This window comes from Pelmatolapia mariae, linkage group LG9 (assembly GCF_036321145.2).
Source record: "Pelmatolapia mariae isolate MD_Pm_ZW linkage group LG9, Pm_UMD_F_2, whole genome shotgun sequence".
Classification (NCBI taxonomy): Eukaryota; Metazoa; Chordata; class Actinopteri; order Cichliformes; family Cichlidae; genus Pelmatolapia; species Pelmatolapia mariae.
In genome coordinates this window covers 5,475,316-5,503,155 of record NC_086235.1, presented here as the reverse complement: position 1 = coordinate 5,503,155, position 27,840 = coordinate 5,475,316, and the positions used below count along the sequence as shown (strand labels likewise).

General features: G+C 41.1%; 1 protein-coding gene and 1 pseudogene across 1 annotated transcript; both read right to left on the bottom strand.

Annotated features, from left to right (window-relative positions):
• Positions 1-5,695: 5,695 nt before the first annotated feature.
• Positions 5,696-6,728, bottom strand: LOC134635079 (NACHT, LRR and PYD domains-containing protein 1-like; annotated as a pseudogene).
• Positions 6,729-22,835: 16,107 nt separating this feature from the next.
• On the bottom strand, positions 22,836-23,957 carry LOC134635078 (NACHT, LRR and PYD domains-containing protein 1a-like). Its single transcript, XM_063484591.1, has one exon. It carries the CDS (start codon positions 23,955-23,957, stop codon positions 22,836-22,838), a length of 1,122 nt encoding a protein of 373 aa, XP_063340661.1.
• Between the last annotated feature and the right edge of the window lie 3,883 nt (positions 23,958-27,840).

The window sequence follows — 27,840 nt, the reverse complement described above, 5'->3', positions numbered from 1 at the left end:
CCGTTATAAAAGTGAATCCAGGGCGGAAGTGCCTAAATTTATATTCAGTTTTTATATAATGCACTAAATTGCAAAAACAGTCGGCTCGAGGCGCTTTATACTGTAAGATGTAGATTTTTATTAATTTGAGATTTGGGAAACTGTTTTCTTCCAGCACATGAATATTTAAACACAACAAACGTCAGCACAATGCACAATATGATGTACGGTAAGACTGAAATATGTTTAATAAGTCAACAAAGTAGAAGCAGAGCCGAAAATGTCTTTCTAAATGCAGCAAAAATAATAAATAAATAAAGCAAAATAAAGATGACATGACACTGAGCGGTTCACTACAACAGTGCCATCCATCCATCCGTCCATCTTCTTCAGATTAACCGGGGCCGGGTCACGGGGGCAGCAGCCCAAGCTGAGCCCCACCTGGACGGCTGAACTTCTCACCCTATCTCTAAGGGAGAGGCCAGCCACCCTTCAGAGGAAGCCCATTTCCACCGTTTGTATCCGCGATCTCGTTCTTTCAGTCACTACCCACAGCTCTTGGCCATAGGTGAGGGTAGGGATGTAGATCAAGAGCCCGTTCTCACTCCCGAGGCGTAACATCCCGACGTTTTGTCACATCCTGCGGCGTTCCTGAGGAACGCGAAAGGTGACCTTCCACGTTGTTATGGTACGCGGCGGTTTCCAGCCCTGTACTGCAGCCCTAAACTTAACCTTATCACTTAAGCCTAACCATAACCTTATGCCTAACCATAACCTTATTCCTAACCTTAACCATAACCGTATCCCTACGCCTAAACCTAACCTTATCCCTAAACCTAACCATAACCTTATGCCTAAACCTAACCATAACCGTATACCTAAGCCTAAACCTAACCTTATCGCTAAACCTAACCATAACCTTATCCCTAACCTTAACCAGCACTTTAATGAGGTGAAATAGTGTTTTCTAAAGCGATTTTAAGGGAAAAAGCGAAGATGTGTAGATTGAGTCTAAACGGTTCTCATGTGTCCGCAGTTTTCCGATGTCGTGACGTAGGAACGCCTTGGGTGCCCGAAAACGTAATATGTTGACGATTTGTCACCTAGCGTAAAATGTTACGATTTGGGAGTGAGAACGGGTTGAGATCAACCGGTAAATTGAGAGCTTCGCTTTTACACTCAGCTCTCTTTTCACCACCACAGACCGGTGCAGTGTCCGCATCACTGCAGCTGCAGCACCAATCCGTCTGTCGATCTCCCGCTTCCTTCTCCCGTCACTCGTGAACAAGACCCTGAGATACTTAAACTCCTCCACTTGGGGCAGGAACTCGTCCCCGACCCGGAGTGGGCAATCCACCCTTTTCCGGCTGAGGACCATGGCCTCAGAATTGGAGGTGCTGATTCTCATTCCCACTGCTTCGAACTCGGCTGCAAACCGTTCCAAGGCGAGCTGGAGGCCATCACCCGATGAAGCCAATAGAACCACATTATCTGCAAAAACAGAGATGAGATCCTGAGACCACTCAAGTGAAAGCCTTCCGCCACTTGGCTATGCCTAGAAATTCTGTCCATAAAAACTATGACCAGAATCGGTGACAAAGGGCAGCCCTGGCGGAGCCCATCACCTACCAGGAACGAGTCTGACTTACTGCCAGCTATGCGGACCAAGCTCTTGCAAAGGTTGTATGTGGATTGAATGGCCCTTAGCAATGGGCTAGACACCCCATACTCCCGCAGCACCTCCCACAGGACACGGTCATATGCTTTCTCCAAGTCCACACAACACAGGAGGAACAATGCGGCTTTCGTCCTGGTCGTGGAACAGTGGACCAGCTCTTTATCCTCTTGAGAATTAAGACAACCAGACTGGTTGGGAAAAACTCCCATTGTTCTCCTGTATCAGAGGTTCGACTAAGGGATGGACTCTCCTTTCCAGCACCCTGGCATAGACTTTCCCAGGGAGGCTGAGGAGTCTGATTCCCCCTATAGTTGGAACACACCCTCCAACTCCCTTCTTAAAAATGAGGACCACCACCACGGTCTGCCAGTACAACAATCTGATGATTATTAAAGCGCATGTTGAGTGTTGTGAGCGCAAGTTGAATAAACCGTGTGATGCATCTGTCACGGCCAGCGGAGGCAGACCGCGTGGAGAGTGTGTGTGGTGGACCCAGGCGCGAACACAGGCGAGGAGACGGGAGTGAACTTAAACTGAAAGCGAGCCTTTATTTGGGCTGAAGCAGAGGGGAGTAGACAAAACATAACAGGGACAGAGACTGCAACTAACCAAAAACCTAAACTGGAAAAACACTAACATGACTGAAAGGAATAACTATGATCACTCTGAACAGAATGCTGTGCAGATGCATGGAAACTGTGAACCAAATGGCGTGACGAAACAGACATGAACATGACCTGCGTGGAACCTCATCGTGCGGGTGCATGAAAAACAACATAAACCAAATGGCAAACATGAACTGCACAGAAGCCTGAAAAACACTTAACTTGACCAGAGGGGAGGTAGACAGACGACGCGACGACGAACAAAGGAAGACTGAGGACTTAAATACACACATGAGGTGATCAGTAGAAGTGGAGACACATGAGAACACAGCTGACTAGAATGAAGCATAATGACAATACAGGGGAGAGTAACACTAACTACAATGACCAAAGAACACCAGACTCTTCCAAAATAAGACAGGAAACACAGAGACGTAGACATGGAGATAAAACATGACATGAACTTAACATAACCACTAGTGCTGGGCGATATGGAAAAAATATTTATCACGATATGAATTATTTTATATCACGATAACGATATATATCACGATATACGACCTGACCTGTGGTCATCTAGAAAGTACGCAGTCTGTAAACAGCGAGTGCCGAGGGTGCAGTCTTTGTTTTGAGTTACCGTAAAGTATGTCGCAAATCCGGGTGCACGTACAGCAGCACCAGCTCGCAAACCACGAGACGGAGTTTCTTTGCGAAAAATATCTTTTTTTTTTATACTTTATTTTTTCTTGCATAAAGTTAAGGGTATGTATAGTGAGAAGACAACATTAATATATTTGCCACAGGCTATTTAACCCTTTAAGACCTACCATAGAACCAAGTCCGCCAGAGCTTATCTTTATGTTTTTACATGCTGTAGTGCCACTTGTGGGAGTATTTCAAGTTTCCATATATCAATACAACCGTTATAGCCCAAATTTTAATAATATGTATGCATTAAGTCCATAGTAACTACAAAAATTGCAAAAACTTGTAGTGCAATAAACTACAAAAAAATTGAAAATCGTTTTTGTTTTGTTTTTTACATATATTTCTAGTTAAAATTTTTTTAAGAGGTGTATCCCTCAAAACCGTAAATACAAAAGTTTCCAACCACGAGAAATTTATTTTGAGTGTCTTCATAGTTTTATTTTTGAGATACACTAATTTTTATATACTACAGGAAAAATGAAAATAAATATTATAATGCATCAAAATAAACTATTTCCAACAGTGTAATTTGAGTTCTAAGCATCCCAGAAACGATACAGAAAAGCATAAAGTCAAACATGACTTTTAAAAACACCAACATAGGCTTATAAGGCCCTTTCGCAAAAATGACGTCACTTCTGGTTTCGGGCAGGTAATGGCGGACATGCGATAGTTCGCGCTGACGTATATGCCAACTTAGGCAGTCTTATGAACGTCGCCAAAGCGTGTTTCTGGAATATTATCTTTTTGTTGCTGGAAGTGCTTCTTATGCAATTTTTGCAAAGTTATATGTGGAAGGAAACTGTGACCTTGGACAAGCTAATGGCATAAGATGTAAGTACAACTCCTCCGGTTTCACATGCAAAAAAAAAAAATATTGCACTACCTTACGTGGTTCCAGTTCTACAGGGATTTAAAAATAGTTAGGTAAAACGGAGTGTGCCTGCTCCGACCGGTTGTAAAGGGTTAATTATATATTTTATGTAATAATTTATAAAATTTGGGTTAGTACGATATAAACGATAGAAGACAAATGGCACGATAGACACTTTTCTATCGTCCACACGATATATATCGTCATATCGCCCAGCACTAATAACCACATAGACATGAAACATGACAGGCAGACGCACGAGCCAGGGAGACTGAGTACAGGGGGAGATGACAGAAACAACTAAGAAATAAAGGACTAAACAGCAACCCAGAAATTAACTAGATCAAAAATGAATACAAAAATACATAAAACTCAAACACTGTGTCTTGAGGCCTGGACAGTGACAGCATCAAACTGCATGTGTTTTGAAGGACTTCCTGTAGGCTGTCTGTCCTTGTAGAGGTGAAGCTGAATCAGTCTGTTGCACTCTCAGACATCCTGGATTTAACTTATTCAGATTCATGTAATATAAGCTATTCTATAGTGTGCTAACCAGTCAAATGATATACTGAGAGAGTGTGCCCTCACTTTAGGTTACTGTCCAAGTTTCATGTTAAACATTGCTTACCTTATCATGTCTCAATAAAACGATCTAAAATGATACAAACTGCTCATCTGGAAACAATCAAAAGCTTATTTTTAAACCTTTCCTTCTGCATTTGGTGCCAACCTGTAAATACTGAGATCAAATATTAGTTTGGTTTACTCACATTACAGCATTAACGTGGACACCAGAGTGCAGCCGTAGAATCATGTATTATTATATTTCACACATACAGATACTATGTTAGGGTGAAATTTAGCTGTCTAAAGATGTGAGCACAGATTCTGTGATTGTGCTGCTTTTGGTTTCCTTTGTGCAGGATATCAAACCGTGTCTTCTTCAGGTTTCACCTGCAGTGAGTTTAAGAGAACTCTTATTGAGCAAATGCCTCCCCCTGCTGGCTGATGAAGGTACAAACAGTTTAAGGGAAATGATCTTGTAAGACACTTTCAAGCAAATTAGTTTGATACGTTATTAAAGGCAAAGCAAAACATTGTTTCACTTTACTTTAAACAAGTTAAATAACCATCGGGACAAGTTATATTTAATAAAGTAAACAAGAAACTGAAAATCTAAAAATAAAAGTGAGAATAAATAATGCTGAAAAATACCCTAAAGAGCAGACTAAAAGCTAACTCACAATATTGCATAATTTCAAAACAAAGCAGGAATTTAAAGGTAAATGTGTTTAGCTGTTTGGTTTCTGACAGATTTGTTGAAACAGGTTCAAACACAGATTAAAGACACTTTAGTGTTTGTTTCCCTTTATTTAAACTCAGACTATTATGTTGAAATCACTGTCACCATTCAGCTGTCTTTACAAAAAGTGCGTTTGTGGATTTTTAAATCAGAAACATACAGAGAACTTTGTGCTTCCTTCCATAAATAACATGTGAGATCTGCCGTAAAGAACAATTTATAAACATTTTTAATTTTATAGAACTTGTTTGAAACAAATCAAAATTGAATTTAATTCAACTTTTTTCAAATAATTATATTCACCTGTCAGATTTGGTTCACACAGTCACAACAACTTAACAGAAGAACTCTAACGTCTGTGACAAAGTGCAAAAGTGCAGAATAAAAATAAATGCAGCTGCAAAATTTGATGAAAAGTTTAAATTATATGGTTTCAGAATAACATTTAAAAATGTCTTTCTTCACTCACTTCAGTTGTCAAAGAAAGATAAAAATGACTTTGGCGTCATTAAAGAAACACATTATGATCCATAAAATATCCATTCAGTTTATCCTGAGGTGCTGACAGAGGATGTGATCATTCTCATGGAGAAAGTTAACTCTGAACTGGCAGCTTCACCTTTACTCCTCACAGTATCAATAACAAAACGAGCTTTTTCCCTTCTGTCTCGCATCGCATCTGCTGCCTCCCTCTCTGCATCAGTTATCACCGTTTTCTCCAGCAGTTTGTCGATCAGGCTGCTGAGAACAGGTCCTGATATCCCTTCAATGAAGCAGCTTCATGTGTTTGCCAGCCTCTCAGAAGGAGGACAATTCAAAGTTCCCACTGTAGGGGAGAAAAGACATCTCTTTCCCAAACAGGTGGAGCTGCTCTTATCTTTCAGACTGAGGTTAACATCTGTGAGGATTCTTCTTAAAATCACCTGGAATGTCGTAAAGTAACTGTCGTGGTACTTATCATCAAAATCTATCTCTTTTGGTTGAACTTTAATCAGGTCATCCTCAGGAACAGTGGACAGAGTGTAAACCTGCTTTGGATGCAGTTTGCAGTGAGGAGATGTGTCTATGTACCTCTCATCTCCATTTAGTTTCCTCCTGGTTTTCTGTAAATCACGGATCACGATGTTCCTTGGAAGCAACAACACACTGAGGAAAGATCTGAGATCAGGATCAACTGGGGGTTTGTAGAAGAGCAGAACCAAAGCTTGGACTGGGTCAGGAGGAGAGTCTTCATCCTGAGGTGAGGGTTAATAAACTCGATGCCCTCGTCATTCACATGAGCGACCTGCAAGAACTGACCTCCACCTGTGGAGATGACCTCAGTGTGGGAGATGAAGCTGACACACAGACTGCTGCTGACATTTAATGTCAAACAGGGGTCCTGCAGGCTTCTTGTGGTGTTGGGCCAGCAGCCTCCTGTTCCAAGGGACAGTCCTGTAAACCACGTCTCCTTCTCCCTGCATTAAAAACACCAGGCCGGTCACACTGCACTGGTACAGACCTGGACATGAACACTGGAACAGGTAGGTTTCATCATTAAAAATCATCATTAATAACAGGTGTAAAGACCTTTAACAGCATATCAGGTGAGCTGTTTACTTGTGTGAAGTTGTTTGCACAGGGTATTTTGCTCAGTGAGACCATCCTGTGAGAACAAGGCAAGAGGCAGGATGTCCTCCAGGGCCCACTGAAATTACTGGAGAAGTGAAAGAGAGGATAAGCTGAGAGTGGAGCAGATTTTCATTAAAGTTTATTTAATCATCATCCAACACAGTTTCAGACTCCATATTAATGCGTTTCATGATTTCTTCATAGTCAGAACTGCTACCTGCTGCTGATTCTTCAACAAAAGGTGAACAAGTGTCATTAAGACCATCTCGTGTTGCCTGAAGAGGCTGACGGATATCTAGTCTTGACCCAAGGGCATCTTGTGTTGCCTGAAGGGCATGTTCTGTTGCCCGAAGGGCATCTTGTGCTGCCTGAAGGGCATGTTGTGTTGCCCGAAGGGCACCTTTTTTTGCCTGAAGGGCATCTTGTGTTGCCCGAAGAGAATCTTGTTTCGCCTGAAGGGCATCTTGTGTTGCCCGAAGGGCTTCTTGTTTTGCCTGAAGGACCTGAGAGGCATGTTGTTTTGCCTCGAGGGCCCGAAGTGCATCTTGCTTTGCATGAATGGCATTTTGTTTTGCATAAAGGGCATCTTGTTTTGCCTGAAGGGCATCTTGTTTTACCTGAAGGACCCGAAGGGCGTCTTGTTTTGCCCGAAGGTCATCTTGTGTTACCTGAAGGAGCCGAAGGTTATCTTGTGTTGCCTGAAGGACCCGAAGGTCATCTCGTTTTGCCCGAAAGGTATCTTGTGTCGCCCGGAGGGCATCTTGTGTTGCCCGAAGGGCATCTTGTGTTGCCCGAAGGGCATCTTGTTTTACCTGAAGGGCATCTTGTGTTGGTCGAAGGAACTGAACGGCATCTTGTCTTGGCTGAAAAGCCCTAACGGCATCTTGTGTTGGTCGAAGGGCCCGAACGGCATCCTGTGTTGGTCGAAGGGCCCGAACGGCATCCTGTGTTGGTCGAAGGGCCCGAACGGCATCCTGTGTTGGTCGAAGGGCCCGAACGGCATCCTGTGTTGGTCGAAGGGCCCGAACGGCATCCTGTGTTGGTCGAAGGGCCCGAACGGCATCCTGTGTTGGTCGAAGGGCCCGAACGGCATCCTGTGTTGGTCGAAGGGCCCAAACGGCATCCTGTGTTGGTCGAAGGGCCCGAACGGCATCTTGTGTTGGTCGAAGGGCCCGAACGGTATCTTGTGTTGGCCGAAAGAACTGTACAGCATCTTGTGTTGGTCGAAGGGCCCAAACGGCATCTTGTGTTGGTCGAAGGGGCTGAACGGCATCTTGTGTTGGCTGAAAGAACTGTACAGCATCTTGTGTTGGTCGAAGGGCCCAAACGGCATCTTGTGTTGGTCGAAGGGGCCGAACGGCATCTTGTGTTGGCCGAGGGGGCTGAACGGCATCTTGTGTTGGCCGAGGGGGCTGAACAGTATCTTGTGTTGGTCGAAGGGCCCAAACGGCATCTTGTATTGGTCGAAGGGGCTCAACGGCATCTTGTGTTGGCTGAAAGAACTGTACGGCATCTTGTGTTGGTCGAAGGGCATCTTGTGCTGCCTGAACTGAAGTTAGTTCAGCTCTTGCTGTTCTATTCCGTGTTGGACTGTACATCTTGTTCTAGTGGCTGTTATGCACCCAGGTATGAACATCCAATGATATACAAGAGTTGAAAAACAAGCTTACTGAGAATTTAGGGATGAACTTCTAAAACACTGGTTTAGAGGCTGAGACATGGGTTTATTCTGGATCATTAGGTTACGATCTAACTTCTGCGTCTTCTTTTTCTCCCATGCTTTCACTTCCACTCGAAGTTTCACTTCTTGATTTTTTTTTGTTAAGCGGTATATCCAAATTCCTCCATCAAGGGAAATTGAGCTTGCCTTTGTTTTCAGTGACCACTGAAAATGTTATGAACTATTCAAAACATTTTACAGCAACTTTGGCTGTTGGAGTTTTCCCCTGGTGGAAAACACAGAATAAAATTCATTAACTAATTAAAACTCTTATAAACACAGTGCCTCACAGTGTTTATTTTAATGCTACAATGGTAAATGATTTACTAACTGTGTAACCTTAAAAAAAACCCCAAAAACTTTCAATCAACAGTATAGACCAGGGGTGTCCAACTCCAGGCCTCGAGGGCCGGTGTCCTGCAGGTTTTAGATAACACCAGTCAGCACACTTGAATCAAATGATTAGGTCATTAGCAGGCCTCTGGAGAACTTCAAGACATGTCGAGGAGGTAATTTAGCCATTTAAATCAGCTGTGCAAGGACATATCTAAAACCTGCAGGACACTGGCCCTCGAGGTCTGGAGTTCGACTCCTGTGGTATAGACAATATAAATATGACACAGCCCATAGAAAATACTACAAATACTCGACAGTTACAGGTGAAAATGTAAATGGCATGTGCCATCTTAGTACGGTTTAAACTCTGCAAGCCATGTATGCATTTTTCAAAGAAAAATATGCAGCTTTAGCTGGTTCTTGCATTTCCATGGCACAAGTCAGATGTCCGTTTGTATGCAGATTTTCTCTGGGGATGACCCGTTTATGTGCATGAGGAACAGTTTTACTTTGATTTGCTTTTTGTATTTGTATATTAGTTTCAGGCTTTTTTATTTAGCATAAAATATATATTGTTGAATAAAGTAACATCATGTCATTTGTAGGTGCATGTTTTGTCTAACAAATATGTCCCATAGCCAATGAAATGCATTTTATTTCTTATACTTACCTGCTGTGCTCCAGTGCAATTCCTTTCCAGCCCCCTGTTTGGAAAATCCCGGACCGCAGTAAAACTCGTTCCATCCATCACTTATCCCAGCTGAAGTCATTTGAAGGCAATAATAATACAAATTGATTAAACAGAATGTTAAACACACTTTGATAAGTTATTAGAACTCCTTGTATTTTTACTCAGTTGTATTAAGCATTTGTATTCTATTTTTACCCTATTGTATATTTTATTCTATTTATTCTACTGTATATAGTATTTTTATTTTATGCTATTCTGTACAGTTGTGTACAGTGTTTTATTCTTATTGTATTCTAATTTTTGCTATATAACTTTTGCACTGTTCATTTCCTGCTGTGACAAAACAAATTTCCCACATGTGGGACTAATAAAAGGTTATCTTATCTTATCTTATATTTATGTTATTCATGCAAGGCAAGGCAAGTTTATTTATATAGCACAATTCAACAACAAGGTGATTCAAAGTGCTTTACAGAGATTTTAAAAAACAAAAACAAATAAAAAGCATGATTTAAAATTGATTTAAAAAAACAGTAGATAAAATCAGAACAGTAGATAAAATCAGAACAGTAGATAAAATCAGTAGTTAAAATATACGTTTTGAAATTTAAGCTTAACAGTGCGGATTTGGTGTTTTATTCAAATGCAGCTGAGAACAGATGAGTCTTCAACCTGGATTTAAATAAACTGAGTGTTTCAGCTGATCTAAGGCTTTCTGGGAGTTTGCTCCAGATATAAGGAGCATAAAAGCTGAATGCAGCTTCTCCGTGTCTGGTTCTGACTCTGGGAACTGATAAAAAACCAGATCCAGATGACCTGAGAGATCTGGAAGGTTCATACTGGGTCATTGATGTATTTTGGTCCTAAACCATTCAGAGCTTTATAGACCAGCATCAGAACTTTAAAGTCTATCTTCTGACGGACAGGCAGCCAGTGTAAAGATCTCAGAGCTGGACTGATGTGGTCCACTTTTTTGGTCTTAGTGAGGACTCGAGCAGCAGAGTTCTGAATGAGCTGTAGTTGTCTGACTGATTTTTTAGGTAGACCTGTAAAGATGCTGTTACAGTAATCAAGCCTACTAAAGATGAATGCATGGACTAGTTTTTCCAGGTCCTGTTGAGACATCAGATCTTTTATCCTTGAAATATTCTTGAGGTGATAGTAAGCTGATTTTGTTATTGTCTTAATGTGTTTTTCTAAGTTTAGGTCTGCATCCATCACTACACCCAAATTTCTCGCCTGGTTGGTGGTTTTTAGATATATAGAGTTCTCTGGTGACCTGTAATCGTTTTTCTTTGGCTCCAAAGACTATTACTTCAGTTTTGTTTTTGTTTAGCTGGAGAAAATTGTGGCACAACCAGTCATTAATTTCCTCAATGCATTTACCAAGAGCCTGTACAGGGCATGCAAAGCAACAACCGAACAAGAAGCAGAAACTAAAGACTACTGCGCATGAAACATGCTGTAAATAAAAGAATCAGACGATTTTAAACCGAAACTGAATGACTTACGATGACATTATACTACTACTGTTCTATCGAAATTTTAAACGAATATCCGCATATGTGGCTCTCATTTTCTTAGAAACAAAAATTAGGTAAAATAAATAAATAAATAAATCTGCTAATTCTTTGTTTTTACATTTATCGGGTCGCAATATGCCCGAATATCAAAGAGAAATGAAAAATGCATGCCATGGAAGAGTTCGGGTCTTAGGAGGTTAATGGTACTACACACATTTGCTTTACATTTCCTCACTTTCTGTCTGTCACACCAGATCTGCTCATATTAATCAAGGCCTATGTTTCAAATAATCAGGTCTACAGGTAATCCGTGTAAACAAACCCCATCGAGACCCTTCAAAACTTCGATACAATTTAAAAGTGTAACGTTTATAGAGAAATTTGCTAGAGATGCTGTTTCCTTACCTGCTACTGGCGCTCCCATGTTAAATCCAATCTCGCATTTCCTCCTTCGACTTAAATAATTAAATAAATAAATTAAAAATTGCCAGTTACTCTGTCGATGTTACTCAGGTAAAGACGTACACGTTTGTAATCTTTTCCAGTTATTCAAAAACTCCGGTAATGAACAGTCCCGCCCACCTTTTTTTCAGGTGCTTCTTCTTTTTCTTCTTCTTCTTGATATTATTTATTGACGGTTTGCAAACAGCAAAATAGCGCTTTACCGCCACCAACTGGTGTGGAGTCTGGACTGAAATGTAAAAATCAATCAAACCTATGCATAGCCAAGAAAACAGTCCTCATGAACTGGAAAAATAAAAATAATCTTAATTCTAACCAGTATAGAAATTATCTATTAGATTACATTAGTCTTGATACAGCCTCTGCCACCACATCAGATCAATTGCTCTGGGCTCCTTTGATCAGCTCCATCACCTAGTGGGGGTGGGGGGTCATAGTTTGGTCCCGCCTTCACTGTTGTGATTGGTGTGGGGGCAGGGACAGGCTTAGGGCGTCGGGGGGTTCCCCAGGAGCATCTTCCTTGGGGGGCTCAACCCGGGGTAGCGGTCATGGCCAATTAAGGGCTCTGTTGGCTCTTAGGTGACGGTTTCCTCGTGGCTGCGTGCAGCGGGGCTAGGGGAGGGTCTGTGCTGACGGACGTGGGTTACTGACCTGGTAGCCTGGCTGCCCCTGGGTGGGTCCGGGACGGGCGTGAGGTTCTGGGGGCGCTCCGTCTCTGGGCTGGGGCCCTGGCCGGGCCTCGGGGGCTCGGGTCCTGGTTGGTGTGTTGCTGGGGTTGTGGGCGGGTGGGTATATGGGGGCCCAGTCCTGGCGCGGGGCGCCGCCAGTGCATCGAGCCACCTGGGGGACTCTTCAACTGGTGGGGGAGGTTGTCACATCTTGCAGGAGCTTTCCTCTCCTCAGGAATTCTCTCTGCAGGAGGGGGAGATATAGGAGAGGTGGAGGAAGATCTCAGCCTGGGCGTCTATTGTCTTGTGTAGTCTGGAAGATGAGTGGATGATGGGGTGGGTGCAGTTTTCTCTGTAGTGGGGTCGGGTGGGCTGTCCCGGGCTCTGTGGGGCCGGGCGGTGCTGCTGCACTGGGCCCTGGTCCGGATGGGCCTGGGCCCCCTTTCCCTGGCGGGTTGCAGAGCATGGGGGTGCCTACTGGGGTCAGCGGGGGAGCTGGCCCCAGGGAGGGGTCACTTGCCCCTCCCTTTCTTCCCTCCCCATCTCCAGCTGCCTCCCTCTTCCCGCTCCACCACAATCACCCACACATGCAGGGCCTTGGGGTAGGGGTGTGTCACCAGGGTGCAGAGGAGGCATCCCCCCCCCTCTGTCCCCTTCTGGCTGCCTCTGCCTCAATTTTATCTCACAACTTAGACATTCACATTACTCACACTCTCATAACACACACATATAGGACCTTGGAGGTGGGCACACTACACGGCATCCAGAAGACCATCAGGGTGTACTACCTCACCCCTGGCGTCGTTGCCCACCTCTCAATTTTAAATACACGTAGACATTGAGGGCTATCAGGAGGGGCTATGCGCTTACCTGCTGCTCTCTGGCAGGTAGCTCCATGCCCTCCTGGGTTTTAATTGCACCTTAGAACACATATGCATCAACACTACATATGAGCGGGTAGAGGGAGGTTTGGAGTCTTCTCACACCCCCAGTCTCTGCGGCCTGCTGGAGCGGGGGGGCTAGGAGGAGGAGTTGGCCGTCCGACTGGGGTCTGGTGTGTGGGGCCTCCCTGCTGCTGTGGAGTCGGGGCAGTCTGCTTCTCCCCACTGCAGGGAAAAGGGTAACACCACCTGGGTCTGGGTGCAGTTTCCCCCTCCAGGGGCAAGGGTACCTAGACCCGGTTCTTAGAGTACGCTTGGGGAGTGTGATTGTGTGTACAGCGTCTCTTTATGTCTGTCTCCACGTTGGTTGAGTGTGGAGTAATTGCCTATGAGAGCATGAGGGTGGGAATGGATGTTTGTATTTGAGTGTGCCTGTATGTCTGTGTCTATATGTCAGGTTGGGTATCAGACGCCACCTCTCTGGGGACATCTCAGGCCCTCCAAGGTTTGGAGGCCTATCTCCCCCCACCACTTCCCCTGCCGGTGGCAGACGCCCTCAGACATCGATGCGTTGGTGGTTCTTTGTGTCCGGGGGTGGGCGTCCGGGTACACACCGGCTCACTCCTTGATGGCTGCTTATCGGGGCCTGGAACCTGGGGCTCGCTCGGGCCACTTTGGGGGTGGGGTGCCCTCGGCCTCTCGGCCTGGGGCTCGGTCACTCAGGCACAGCTGGCTGCCGGCGGAGCTCACGGGCACGTCACTGCAACCCCCCCTGGCTTCTGCTCCGCGGCTGCTGAGTGATCCCTCATCTGGGACTCTCCTCAGCTCTTTCTGGGACAGTGGCGCGGCTGCCCCTCTGTTGGTCTTCCTTGGTCTCTTGTGTTCTGGGGGCCTCTGGATGTCTGGAGTTTTGATCTCCTCCATACCTGCTTCATGCCCTGGAGGATGGGACTGTGGCCCCCCACACCCTCTAGCAGATCATTACATTAAGGAACCTTTTAAATACAAGCGCGCTCATGCTCACAGGTGTACACACAGGTGATCACACACACAAACTACACCCTTTTTGGCTCCTACCTCAAAGCACACTGTGCGCTGTCGATCTTACGTGCTGCACAATAATGTTTAATATTAAGTATGTAGTGTTATATTCCCATATATCATTGTGATGTTGTTTATTCTATTACTCTCGTTTTCTTCTGCTTGTTTTCTTTTTTCTTTCTCAACAGGTGATCCAGGTGATCGATATATGTATTTTTTGTCTGCTTATTTTGTTGGTTTTTGTTTTTTGCCCTTTATCCCCGTCCCTCTTCTCCGCTGTTTTTTTTTTTTTTTCCCCCTCTTTCTTTCTCCCTTTTCTTTTCCCCTGTCCCGTATCTAGCAAGTAAAAAAAATAAAAATAAAATAAAATAAACAATAAAAGGTAAATCAAATGGACCATTACGGCAAGGCTGGGATGGTCCATTTGGTAAAGTAAATCCGTTGGGCATCTTTCTTCGCCTTTAGACAATAATTCTGATGGCAAAAGAACCAAACGGGACAGGTTTATAAAAAACAAAAAAACAAAAAAAACAAACAAGTTATGATACTAGGAGTACTATACACAACAGGAGAGACAATTCAGTGACAAACAGCAAAAACAGTAAAGAGTAACAAAACTTTATTGTGTAAAACCTAATAGTTTTTACAAAGCAGACATTATGAAATTTGAAGTTAAATGTGTTTAAAATACCTACTTGGTTAAATAACTTCTGACAATCTGGAAAATAATTTATTGATTCTGCATGAATAATAAAACAGAAAAAAACCCTTCATTTCAAATTAAATTCATATTTTAAACAGGTAATCTTCTACATTTTCTGATCAGATTGACTAATATATATATGTCTCTTTAGAGCCATGAATTCAGCTTCCCTTTTCATACAACTGTATGTGTCCTCTAGACTAATTACTTAATACAGAACAAGCCTGATGGTATAATAATCTCTCTGAAAGTAAGACTGTGAAACATAAAACTGCTGAAAAACATCAGAGAGTCTAATTGTTGTAAATGATGAGAACAAATGAGGATTTTAAACCGTTCCAAATCTTGTCCTGATTCAAGACTGCCCTCTAGAGGCCATACACGCTACATTCAGTTTTATATATGCAAATCATTTGCAAAAATGAATAATTAAATAAAAAGACTAAACATATATGCCGCATGGATTGAAATATGAAACCTCTTATTGATAATTGATATAATTTCTCTAATAGTGTCAGGTGAGTGACATGTCTGAAGATCCTAGGGGAGCTGATGGCTGATGGTTATGTACATGATAAAAAATGAAAGCAGAGAATGAAACTTTGGCTCTGTCCTGATCAGGAGCAGAGACTGTCTGAGCGAAGGTGAAATGCAGCAATGAGGCATGTCAGTCTGTTAAAAACAGTCTGTTTACAGTTTACAGCCTGTTTTAATTTCGCTGAATGTGTTTATAATTTTACATCTGTGCATAATGCTTGAATATAATTAAAAATCTGAGCTAAAACTTTCTATCTGTCTTAATTAACTGACGTGTGTGTTTTGTATTTGCAAGTGCTGATGTTTTCATAGTGAAGTTTTTACTGATGCACCAGGAGCCAGAATGTACGTTTGAAAATTTGAAAAAAATAAAAGAAATAGATGCATAGTTCTTTTTTTAACTAGTTATGTTAAAAATACATTTCTTGCATAACAGTAAGCAACAATCAAATTAAAATACTATTAAAATGAATACAACAATAAAATAAATTAATATATTTAAATGTCTATTTAAACAAGATAGGAGGTTGATTAAAAATCTGCTGACAAATCAGGTTTTTGCAACGTGTCATCATGACAGGAAGATTCCTGCGATTGTGGTAAACAGATAGAGGTATCTTGAGTTTTAAAGAATGCTTAAAGTTTCCATCTTTTATGGATTAGCAAAAACAACAAGAATAAAACAACAAATAAACAATTCTAACAGCAAATCTGTTCAACAGAATTTATTTACAAAGCCAATGAAAACAAAACACATGTGAAGCTGTAACTGAAGAACTGCATAGAATGTTTGTGTCTGTGTCTCAGAAGGAATGTGACTCTTTGTTCTGTAGCCTGCAGTCAAACAGGTCTGACACTGAGAACAAAACATGCTTGACAGGGACTTTTACATTTTTGCCCATGTGCAGTGATATTTAAGCCATATAAACAGGTTTAAATCCCAATAATTTTGATAATTTTCATCCTATCTCTAATTTACCATTTCCATCAAAAATTCTTGAATAAGTAATAACAATTTGTATGAATAGGTTTTCGCTCCTTCCATAGCACTGAAACAGCACTTATAAAACTAGCCAACGGTCATCTCATGGCAGCTGAGTCTGGTGTACTCTCCATTCTTATTCTTCTCGATCTGATTGCCACTTTTGATGCTATTTCTCACTCAATTCTCCTCAGTATGTTACCCTCCATCAATCTCTCCCATATTCCACTAGCCTGGTTTAAATCCTACTTGTCTGATTGCTTTCAGTTTATTCGACTTCTCAGCCCTTTCCTCTGGTCGCTGGCATGCCCCAGAGAACTGTCCTGCGGCCCCTTCTTTTCATTATCTACCTTCTTCCTCTTGGATATATTTTTCGTAAATACAAGACCTGAGCAGGGCTGTGCAGAGGTGTTTGAAGGGGTGGGTACTCATTGAACCAGGCTGAATAACAACAGCCCACATTCATCAAGAATCTAATATCAAATCTCATCATACTATATCACTGTAATCAGTAGGCTATGTAGGCTAAGTTTTACCTGATGGGTACGATGTTGCTGTTGAGGGGTTGCTGCTGCTCCTACTGCTGAATATGCTGGAGGGCAGAGCTGTGCTGATCTGAGACTGTAGACATTAAAATTTCTATAGGAGAGATGGTAGCTGATTAAACAAGTATTATGAGGTAATAATAAAACGCAAAGATTGGTGACAGCACTTTGAACCATAAGGCAAGAGATTCAAAAAACTGTGGAAAATAAATTGGACGCTGACTGTGAATCACTCTTTACCTCTCTTCCTCCTTTCATCTCCTTATCTCATCTATCACTCTCCACTTGCTGTCCATCTAAGGAAAATCCACAACTCTTGCACCTAATCCATAATAAAATAATGATAGAAAAATGTTATAGAACCAAAACATTGCAATTGTGTTTATTATTATTATTATACTTGAATGCCACTGCAATGCAGAGGTATTACATGTGTAATAGTTACCTGTGCTCTTTGTAATCCACTACCTTTAGTAGCCTCACACAGATCATTTTGCTGTCATTAGGAACCGCTTATGTCACTATCACTAATGTCTTCTGTTTGTCTACCACCACTATGGCTGGTTTGTTAGCCACCACCATTTTGTCCGTCTGTGTCTGGAAGTCCCACGGGATATTAGCTCAGTCTTTCTCTGCCACCCTCGGGGGCGTCTGCCATTTTGACCTGGACCAGTTGTGAACCATTGTCAGACCACATCTGGATCCCCTTCAATTTGCTTATCAGCCTCGTCTCGGAACAGAGGACGCCATCATCTATCTGCTCATCTGGACCAGCTGGCGAGCACTGTGAGGGTCATGTTTTTTGACTTTTCCAGTGCTTTCAACCAGAGGTGGGACCAAGTCATTTTGTAGCAAGTCTAAAGTAAGTCTTAAGTCTTTATCCTCAAGTCACAAATCAAGTCTCAAGTAATCTCAGGCAAGTCGGCGTTTTTATCAACACATGATGAATCTCATCGTAGCAAAAGAGAAACATCACCACGATGGTTTCAACTCCCAAAAACCAGGTTTCACCGAGACTTGAACTCAGACCACTGGATTCAAATTCCAGAGTGCTAACTAGTACATCATGAATCTCTTTTGAGCCTGGTTCACCTCCTGTTCTCAGACCGCACTCAGTTTAAATCCCTCTTCAAGTCTCCATTCTGTTTTTGCTGGTGTTGCTCAGGGTTCAGCATTAGGGCCACTTTCATTCATTATTTACATTTTCCCTCTTGGTCATATATTTCGAAAATATAATATAAATTTTCACTGTTGTGCTGAAGGCACCCAGCTCTACATTTCTTCTAAACTCAATTCATCCCTACCACCTACTTCCCTCTTAAACTGTCTTATTGAGATTAGATCCTGGCTGTCCTCCAATTTTCTTAAAATAAACAATAATAAAACAGAGGTTTTACTTGTTGGTACAGCCTCTATCTTATCCAAATCCCACAGTTTTTCCATTAACATTGAAAGTTCTCCCACCCTTTCCTCCCCTTAGGTTAAGAGTTTGGGTGTCATACTTGATAATACTCTCTCATTCGAATCTTACATTGATTACATAACCCGTTCTGCATACTTCCACTTACGTAATATTAACTGACTCGGCCCCTTCCTTATTCTCCATGCTGCTGCCTTCCTGTGGATAGTCTTATTACGTTGCGTACTGATTACCGCAATTCCCTCTTATTTGGTCTCCCTAAAGGCTCCCTTCATAAACTCCAACTTCTTCAAAATTCCACAGCTCGGGTCATAACTTGTACTCCGTCAAGAGCTCATATTACCCCAGTTCTTCAGGCGCTTCATTGGTTGCCCATAGAAGCCAGGATAAACTTTTGAATCTGCTCATGTACAAGTGCATTATCCATAAATCTGCTCCTTCCTATTTGTGTGACCTATTTGTGTGACCTCGATATCACCACTGTCTCTGGAACTCTCTTCCTCCAGCCATAAGAAATATAGACTCTCTTCCCACATTTATGTCACAGCTCAAAAAACGTGTTTAAACTGGTTAATTCTCTTTGGTGCTGATTTTATCTTGTTGTCAAGTTCTGTTTTGTGATTTTAACTTATTTATGTATTTTATGACCATTGCTTCTTTTATTAACTTTGTTCTTTTGTAAGGTGACCTTGGGTTTTTGAAAGGTGCCTTCAAATAACATGTATTATTATTATTATTATTATTATTATTATTATTATTAACACGACAGCTTCTCACTAACAGTATGATTATACATAACAGGACACGTCATCGTTTTTCTTTCAGTTTCATTCATAAGTAACATGATTCTTTATATTTTCACTGTGAAACTAAAAAGGAAAATATATGTTAATTAGCGTCTGTATTTTTACTGTAAAATTGTTATCATTTTTTGTTTGTTTTTCATTCATTATGCAAAAAACAAAAAACAAACCTCCAAAAACATATCATGATGGCGATGATGGTGGTGGTAGGAACATACGTTTAAGATTACCGTAAACAGAAACTTTTCATAATACCTAACTTGCACATGGAATAAAGATGGATGATTAAAAATAACTAGAAACTTCTTTGTTCCTGAAAATCTTTATTATTATTCTTTATTCTTTTTACAAAGCTTACAGAGCAAAGTCATAACTTGGACAGGCGCAGCTGGGAGATCAAGTCAAATTACAGCTTTAGTCAAAACATAATTCTGGAGAATTTAAAAACATTCGTGGAAAGCAGAAATCACAAGTCGAGTCCAAATATTGTTAAATATTATAATAATTTTTAACTCTCGAATGTACAGTTCAAACTCTCAATTTTAATTTTATTCCTATTTGTCTTCTCTTTTATTAAAATCCAGGTTTAAACAAACACTTCACATAGTTCATGGTTGTTTGTGACATAAACATTTCATTATTTTACTTCAAACCATGTCTTCTTATTGAAAAAGTGATGACATTCTCCCGTTTTGCTGGTGAACAGACCGCACGTGTATACACTGTCACGCAGATGTACAGACTGTGACGCGCATAACGTTAAGTCACGTGACGATGTCTCGTGTTCTTCGCGGACACCAGTGGAAATTGCATTTCAAAAGAAATTTGCATGAACCTCTGGTGTGGTTCAAAACTCCCAAGTCACGTGACAATGGCTAACGGCAGTTTTGCATGTTTTATCCCAGCTTCAACGCCTGGCTTACCTGCTGCTTCGGGCAGCAAATCAGTTGTTTGGTTTGGAACTTGTTATTACTGAAATTACTGAACGTTTATCCCAAGCAGGCACATGCGCCAGTATAAAACTAAGCACGCCTGCTGTTTTTAGTTTCTTTTTATGGTTGTCCCTCACTTTTTCAGCTGCACCTTTCCTCCACTTTCACCCTACATTTGTTTTATAGAAGCTTCGTGAGCGCACAGCAAAGATAGGGGAGGGGCCGGTGGCATTCACTGCTTGTACAGTGCAGCTGTTGTGCCAGCAGCCTCCTGTTCCAAGGGACAGTCCTGTAAACCACGTCTCCTTCTCCCTTCATGACAAACACACTGCACTGGTACAGGCCTGCACAGGAGCACTGGAACAGGTAGGTTTCATCATAAGAGTCATCAACAGTGATGTCAAGGATAAGTTCATATTTCTATCTTCAAACATGTGTTTTTAATTTGTAAATGTTAATATTTATTGAACCATTGTCATGCTCAATGTTTGAAAAAATTAAAGGTGAAGCCAGGTCAGGTCCGTGAAAAACAAAGAAATGTTTAACCATGTACTGCATGGAATGTGAAATGTGAAATGTGTCCCATAATAAATAAAAATTACTTTTGTCTTGCAAAAATGTGAAACTGTCACGTCATTTACATATAGAAACCTTGTTTGTAGTGAAATGAAACTGGCTGTTAAAATCAAAACTGGGCACTAAAGTGAAAGAGCCACATAGATGGACATTCGTGGTGGAAACCAGACGATGGCCAGTCTGCATATGAGAACAGTGATGACTTGAGGGTTTTGCGGTTAAAGCTGAGAAAATCTCATAAACCACAGTGAAGATGAAGGTAGACACACTGTTCTTTTGTGCAGCTGTGTTTGCAAAATAAAAAAGCCAAAAAGATGTTTTGGGAATTTTTGTCTCATCCTTCAGTTCAGTTTAAAATGAATATGTCTTGGTCCTGGGTCTTAGGCAAAGGTTTTGACTTTCTGTGGCTTCATGATTTCTTTCCGGTTTTGTGAAGGGTTTGTGTTCCAGTTCTATATTGTTTTTCTTCTTTTTTTTCTTATGTTATTCTGCTGCTTTGGAGCCCGTGTTATTTGGGGTCATTCTGAACTTTCTGTAGAAGAAAACAGATTCTGAGTTCATCTGATTATCAGGAGAAGGAAGCAGGTGGGAGAATTTCATAGTTTTTTCGGGGAGTTGAAGCTAAATCAAAACTGCTTTCAGGATCTTAATGGGACAGTTTGAGCTCTTCTTGACAAAGTTGAGGCCACATCTCAGGCAGAGAAATATTTTCAGAGACAACCTTGAGCAGCGTCTAGCTGTGTGTCTGATATAATTAGTGTTATTTATGTGTTATTTAACTGTTTCTTCTCCTTGTAAATTCAGTGTTGATGCACATTTTGATTCACGAGAGCACTTGTGCAGTGAGCTGATTGGTGAGATCTGTTAACCTGGGAAACTCGAGCTTGGTCCACAAAATAAATGCTACAAATTCATCCAGTGAAATCAGGCAGTCGGTGAAAACGGCTGCACGAAGAACAAATAATTTTGTAAAGTTTTGTGAAGTAAATTTATGTCATTTGATACACAACACAGTGTTTATGAGGATTATAGAGCTAGTTATGTACCCATTTTGTTTTACATTTAATGGTTACATGTTTTGATATTTACATGTTTACATATTTGAATGTTTACATGCACTTTCAAAGCAGTAATAAGTACGTACTGAATGCTGCAGTTACCTGAGTCTAGGATTTCCTGGCTTCTGATTTGCTAGGGAAGTCTCATGGGGGCTGCACACAGGAAGTGTTATTTTTGTTGTGTGGAGATTAAAGGTGCTGCTAAGAATGTTATCCATCTTCATGTTGCTGTTTCTAATAGTTCACAGAGATTCAGAACCACATAACGAACCGTCTGAAATGTTCACATGGGTGCAGTGTGTGAAGGCCTTCAGTGTCACTTTGAGGAAAATCAGCCAAACTTCATTACATAGAAAAAAAAATGCACAAGTAATTTATTTTCTTTCTTTCTTTTTTAATTATAGGGCAGTTGATTCAGATAAAGCATTTAGTACTCGAAACAAGTTGGATTCAAGTCAAATTTACTGTGAATAGTGAATCATAAAGTGAACAAATGTTGAACAAATGCAAAATATTTTAAGACTTGACAACAATAAACAATCACATCAGATATTTTGGGGCCAACAAGATCAAATTCCTGCTGTTTGTTTTAACCTCATTAAGAAACAATGCAGTCGGTGAGATGGACGCAGGATAGATCAAATACATACAGATACGTAAGGAAATTACCGGACAATAACAATTTTAGTTTCTTTTTTTAGCTGAAACACATTAAAGTTGCAAATATGTGTTTAATATTATGTTAAAGTGCAGACATTTGCTTTTAATTTTAGGAGTTAAAAAAAAACAAAAATAATGGATTAACTGTCGGATTTTCTTTATACAATCTTGTATTTCTGTTAAAAGCTGTTTCTAATTATGCAGATAAAATGTGGCGTTAGTGTGGCGTTGCAAATTTTTTTACTCACTATATGCAGTCAAAGGAAATCTCAGATTAAACTAACGATATTATTATTATATGTTCATTATTACTATCAACCATGCAACATTAATATTAATAGCCAGTTTCAGTCTGAAGAAAAAGGCTGGATCCAACTTTGCTTAAATATAAAAAAAGATGGAGCAGTCCTGTTTCGATCAAACTAAGATGGAGTCACTGCGACACACAGGTATATGTATTCCAGTGACACTGGATCACTTTTGATTATTGATGTTGTAACTAACGCCTGAAAAAAATTCATCGAGATTTACCAGATGCCTTAAATCAGCCCAAGGTACTCACAGAAGAAGGAGTCAAGCTCACACAGAGACTCAATCATCTGTGAAGTGGCACGTTCACCTTTGTTCCTCACAGTGTCGATAACAAAACGAGCTCTGTCACTTCTGTTTGGCATTACGTTTGCTTCCTCCCTCTCAGCATCAGTTATCACCTTTTTCTCCAGCAGTTTGTCCATCAGACTGCTGAGAACAGGTGCTGATATCCCTTTAATAAATGAGCTCCGTACATTTAACAGTTTCTCATTTGGAGGGAGACTCAATGTTCTCACTCTGTTGGGCAAAAGACAAACCTCACTCTTCCAGACACAGCTGGGGCTGTTCTGGTGTGTCAGACTCAGGTTAACATCTGTAATGACTCTGTTGAAAATCACCTGGAATGATGGAACTGAGCTGTTAAAATACTCGTCATGAAACTCTGCTTCATTTGGTTGAACTACAATCAGGTCATCATCGGGAGCAGTGGACAAAGTGTAAACCTGCTTTGGAAACAGACTACATCTCGAGGGTATGTCTATGTACATCTCTTCACCATTTAATTCCCTCCTGGCACGCTTAACATGGCGAATCACTACATTCCTCGGCACCAACAACACACTGAGGACAGACCTGGGATCAGGATCAACTGGAGGTTTGTAGAAGAGGAGAATCAAAGCTTGGACTGGGCCAGGGGGAGAAGTGTCATCTCTGACAATACCATAACAAGAAAACCCTGTGATGCTTATAACAACGTGAGTTTCTGTTATCTGGTGAGGGGTAATAAACTCGATATCTTCAAGCTTATCCACATGAGCGACCTTCAAGGACCGACCTCCACCTGTGGAGATGACCTCACGGTGTGGGAGATGAAGCTGACACACAGACTGCTGCTGACATTTAATGTCAAACAGGGGTCCTGCAGGCTTCTTGTGGTGTTGGGCCAGCAGCCTCCTGTTCCAAGGGACAGTCCTGTAAACCACGTCTCCTTCTCCCTGCATGTCAAACACCAGGCTGGTCACACTGCACTGGTACAGACCTGCACTGGAGCACTGGAACAGGTAGGTTTCATCATCAGACTCATCAGCAGCGATGATAGGTGTAAACTCTTCAAAGCAGCCTTTTGGCATCGTGTCAGGTGAACTTGTTTCTCGTGTTAAATCCTTCTGTTGTTGTTCTCAGTGACAGGAATCTCTTAGAGCGATTCACAGAGTTGGATATTTCACTCGGCTCATGGAAATCTGCAGAGAAAGAAAATAGAGGATTCAATGGCAGTGGGACAGTTTGTCCTGGTAGATGGGAAGCAAGAGGGCAAAGCAGCCATCTGGAACAACTCCCTCAGAAGTCTGCTTTTGGATCCAGATTTTCCTCATCATCACACAAAGTAATCTCTACACTCTACCCACAATGTAAGTATTTTTTCTGCAAGTGTCCTGGTCTAAGTTAAGTTCCCCGTGGTCGCTCAACTTTAAAACTAAGTGAAAACTTACTGGCTGGTGCTGAAATTTTGCTCTCAACACTTCAAAATTTGCTTTAAAAGTAATTTAACAAAATATATGATTAACAATAATAATACTAACAACAACAATTAAAGCTGCAAGCAGCGATACGAGGGCCCTCGCACCCCAGCCCGTCGAGCCACGCCCAACACCTAAAACCAGCACGTCCGATCTGATGTCACATTGATGGAATTCATGCATTTAACCACCAGCTAACATTTCATCTAATTCAACCATTATTATAGTCGTCCCACTAGGTGGCGCTCTAACCATTACTGACAAATGGCATAACAAACATTTCCGAGCTCGAGTCTCATCATGCCTGCGACCTTTGGGAGAGATTGGACATTGTGTTTTTGAGTGACAGCAGATTACTGCATTTCGGCGAGGGATTGAAACTCCACGTGCCGCCATGACCACCCCGTTTCCCTGAACGTAAAAAGCTTCACAATTTAACATCACAAAGGTCTTTGGATTCTACGCACTGGAGATCGCGTAAATCTAATGAAATCCCTTGGAGGAGTTCGTCAAAGAACGGTGCCTGAAAAGAGGGGAAAATATCGCCAAAATTACACATTAATTTCAAAATGGCTGACTTCCTGTTGGATTTGGGATTTTGCTCCAAGAGATGTTTTTCTACATCTTGATATCTTCCATAAGCTTACCAGGTTTCAGACTCATACATAAAACACAGAGCAGGGGCTGTTGTTTTGAAATTTTGTAGGGGGCGCAGTGGAGCCATTTTGCGCTATTCAAGGAAAGCGATCAGATAACAAGAAAACCTTCATCAGATTGGTGGTGTACGCCAAATTTCAAGGCTTTTTAAACTTTCCAAGCCCCTCAAAAGCACTGCATTTTTTATGGTGAACCGCCTTCCCACCAGGGTGCACCGTTCAGTTTAAAATCACAATTTTTGCACTGAAGCATCATAAAGGACTGATGGTGATATTCACCGCTTTTGAGGTGGCCACGATGTACCTGTGAAAATCAGTACAACAAAATGAAAGACATGACATTTCCTGTTGCCACTAGGTGGCGCTCTATGTATTCCTGACAATGGGCACATCAATCTGTTCAGGGCAGGTCTGACATCATGCCTGTAAAGTCTGGTACTGATCAGACTGGATTTCATTGAGTTATACTAATTTGTTTCTTCATGGCGAGACATCAATGTTCGCCATGCTGCTGGGGTCACACCCTTTCGCGAAAAGTCACAGTTTTCATTGTAACCCAAGACCAACTCCTTAAGGCTTTCCTGGAGAAATTTGAGGCTGCAGATGTCCCCCATCACAATACTGTACCCCAAAGTGTAAAACATGACATTTCCTGTTCCCACTGGGTGGCGCTGTCCCTGGTGTCAAATATGGCAGTTGAAATATGTTCAGGGGTGGAGCCTTATCATATGTGTGCTCTTTGGTCCAGGTCGGACCATGTATGACAGAATGAGAGGCAATAAGATTTTCATGGCGAGTCATCGAAATTCGCCGTGGCGCCACGGCCTCACCGTATCGCGAAAACTCAAAAGCTCCGCAATTTAACATGGCCCAGGTGTGTAGTTGACACTGATCAAATATGAAGCTTATACGACCAAATCCCAAGGAGGAGTTCGAAAAAGTTCGAGGCATGGAAATGGCAAAATTAGAGCCAAAATGTCACCTTCACTTGCAAATGGCGGACTTCCTGTTGGGTTTGCGTCAATGGTCCCAGTGACTTTTTTGTTCGTCTTGGCATGGTACACATGTGTGCCAGATTTCATACATGTAGCTCAAACCATGTGTTCGTAGGGCTGCATTTAACAAGGCATAGGTGGCGCTCTAGAGCCATTTCCCAGTGCTCATATGTGAAACCATTAAAATACAAAATTTTTCACCAAAATTTCATGAGTTTTTGAGCATGTTAAAGCCCTCAAAAAGGCAATTCATTTAAATGAAAAAAAAAAAAAAAAAAAAATAAAATAATAATAATAATAATAATAAACGGAGCAGATACGGAGCAGATACAATAGGGCCTTCGCACTCTCGGTGCTCGGGCCCTAATAATAACATCAATAATAATAATAAACAGAAGAGTTAAACGGTTTCAGTTAAAGAACTGTTAAGTTCAATTAAGAGTTAAGAGGTTCATTTCTTGTCTTGGCTTGAAATTCTTCTTGGAAACTGTAAACTTTTGGTGTTCTTATGTATTTTGTTAATTAAAACAAAAAACAAACAAACAAAAAAAAGATCTGACTTACCCAGTAAGTTGTCTATTGGGTTGCCATAACCCAAATCTTTCAAACAGATTGTGGGAAGTCTTTTTTATTCCTGGTGGCACTTCCTCCTTCCCACCTGAATGCTGTGCCATTTTAGAGTTTTCCAGTTTGCTCTAGCAAAACAACTTCCCACAAGTGCCCACAAGATGCGCTGTGAAATCAGAATTTTAGCTGAGTGTGTTTGACCTTAAATAATGTTGCTGTAATGGACTGAGGAAGCCAGCGATGTTACATTATTTCTAAAGGCTTCTGAAGGGAATCTGATATTGAAATATCACAACATAACTTCTCAAAGAACTTTTTACTATTCAGTCATTTAACAGTTTGATTATTCAGGAGTTTAATTTAAGTGATGCAATATTTTAGAAACATTTACATACACAGCTCTCTGTGTATGTAAATGTTTCTGAAAACCTTTTTAGAGTTTAAATTAGAATTTAAGTATATGAAGTGAAAAATCAGAAAGGTTTTTAATCAACAATATGATTTTGCTCAACAGCACAACGTTTTGATATTTGCTTTGTTTCGTTCATCATGAGTCACGTAGAAAATGTAGCTTTTACCTTCAGTCTTCATTTGTATTATGTTTAGAGTATTTTAAAAGATGATGTTTATGTTCTGCTTCTTTGTTAATCTATAATTTTCCCAAATTAAATGTTGATGAATGTTTTTGGTCTTTTATTATTTTTTTCCTCTTTAAACAAAAACAAGAAACTCCCAAACTACAATAAGTGCGTGATGTTGGTAATGTAGCAGGACCGTGTCCATCAACTGGGCTTTAAATAAACAGAAGAAAATCCCAATGATTGAATTTGGACATGTGTAGCTGAGAAATCAAATCAAGCTTTATTCAGAGAAGACCAGAGGACATCTGATTTTAATTGTTGAGAATTTAAAAATATTTGTGGGGAGCAAGAATCACAAGAATAGTCCAAATGTTTTTAAAGTAGGTTCTCCAATACAGACTTCGAAATCTTTCTTTTAATCATATTCATATTTTTCTTCTTTTTGATTTAAACAAGTGTTTACATAGTTTGTGGTTGCCTGTGACATGAACATTTCTTTACTTATTTAAACAATGTCCTCTTTTTTTTTTTAAAAGTGATAGATTAACCCGTTTTGATGTGACCAGTGTCAGCTTTTTGGAATCCCTGACAAACAAACCACATTGCCACATAGAAACAGACTTTTACATGCCAAACTTTGAGTGGAGCATGAGTGTCTCGTGTTGTTTGCATGAAACTCAATAAGATCAGCATCTTT

Bases quoted from the DNA above. Each gene is read 5' to 3' on its own strand.
- LOC134635078 (XM_063484591.1), bottom strand. From the start codon at position 23,957: ATGCCAAAAGGCTGCTTTGAAGAGTTTACACCTATCATCGCTGCTGAT.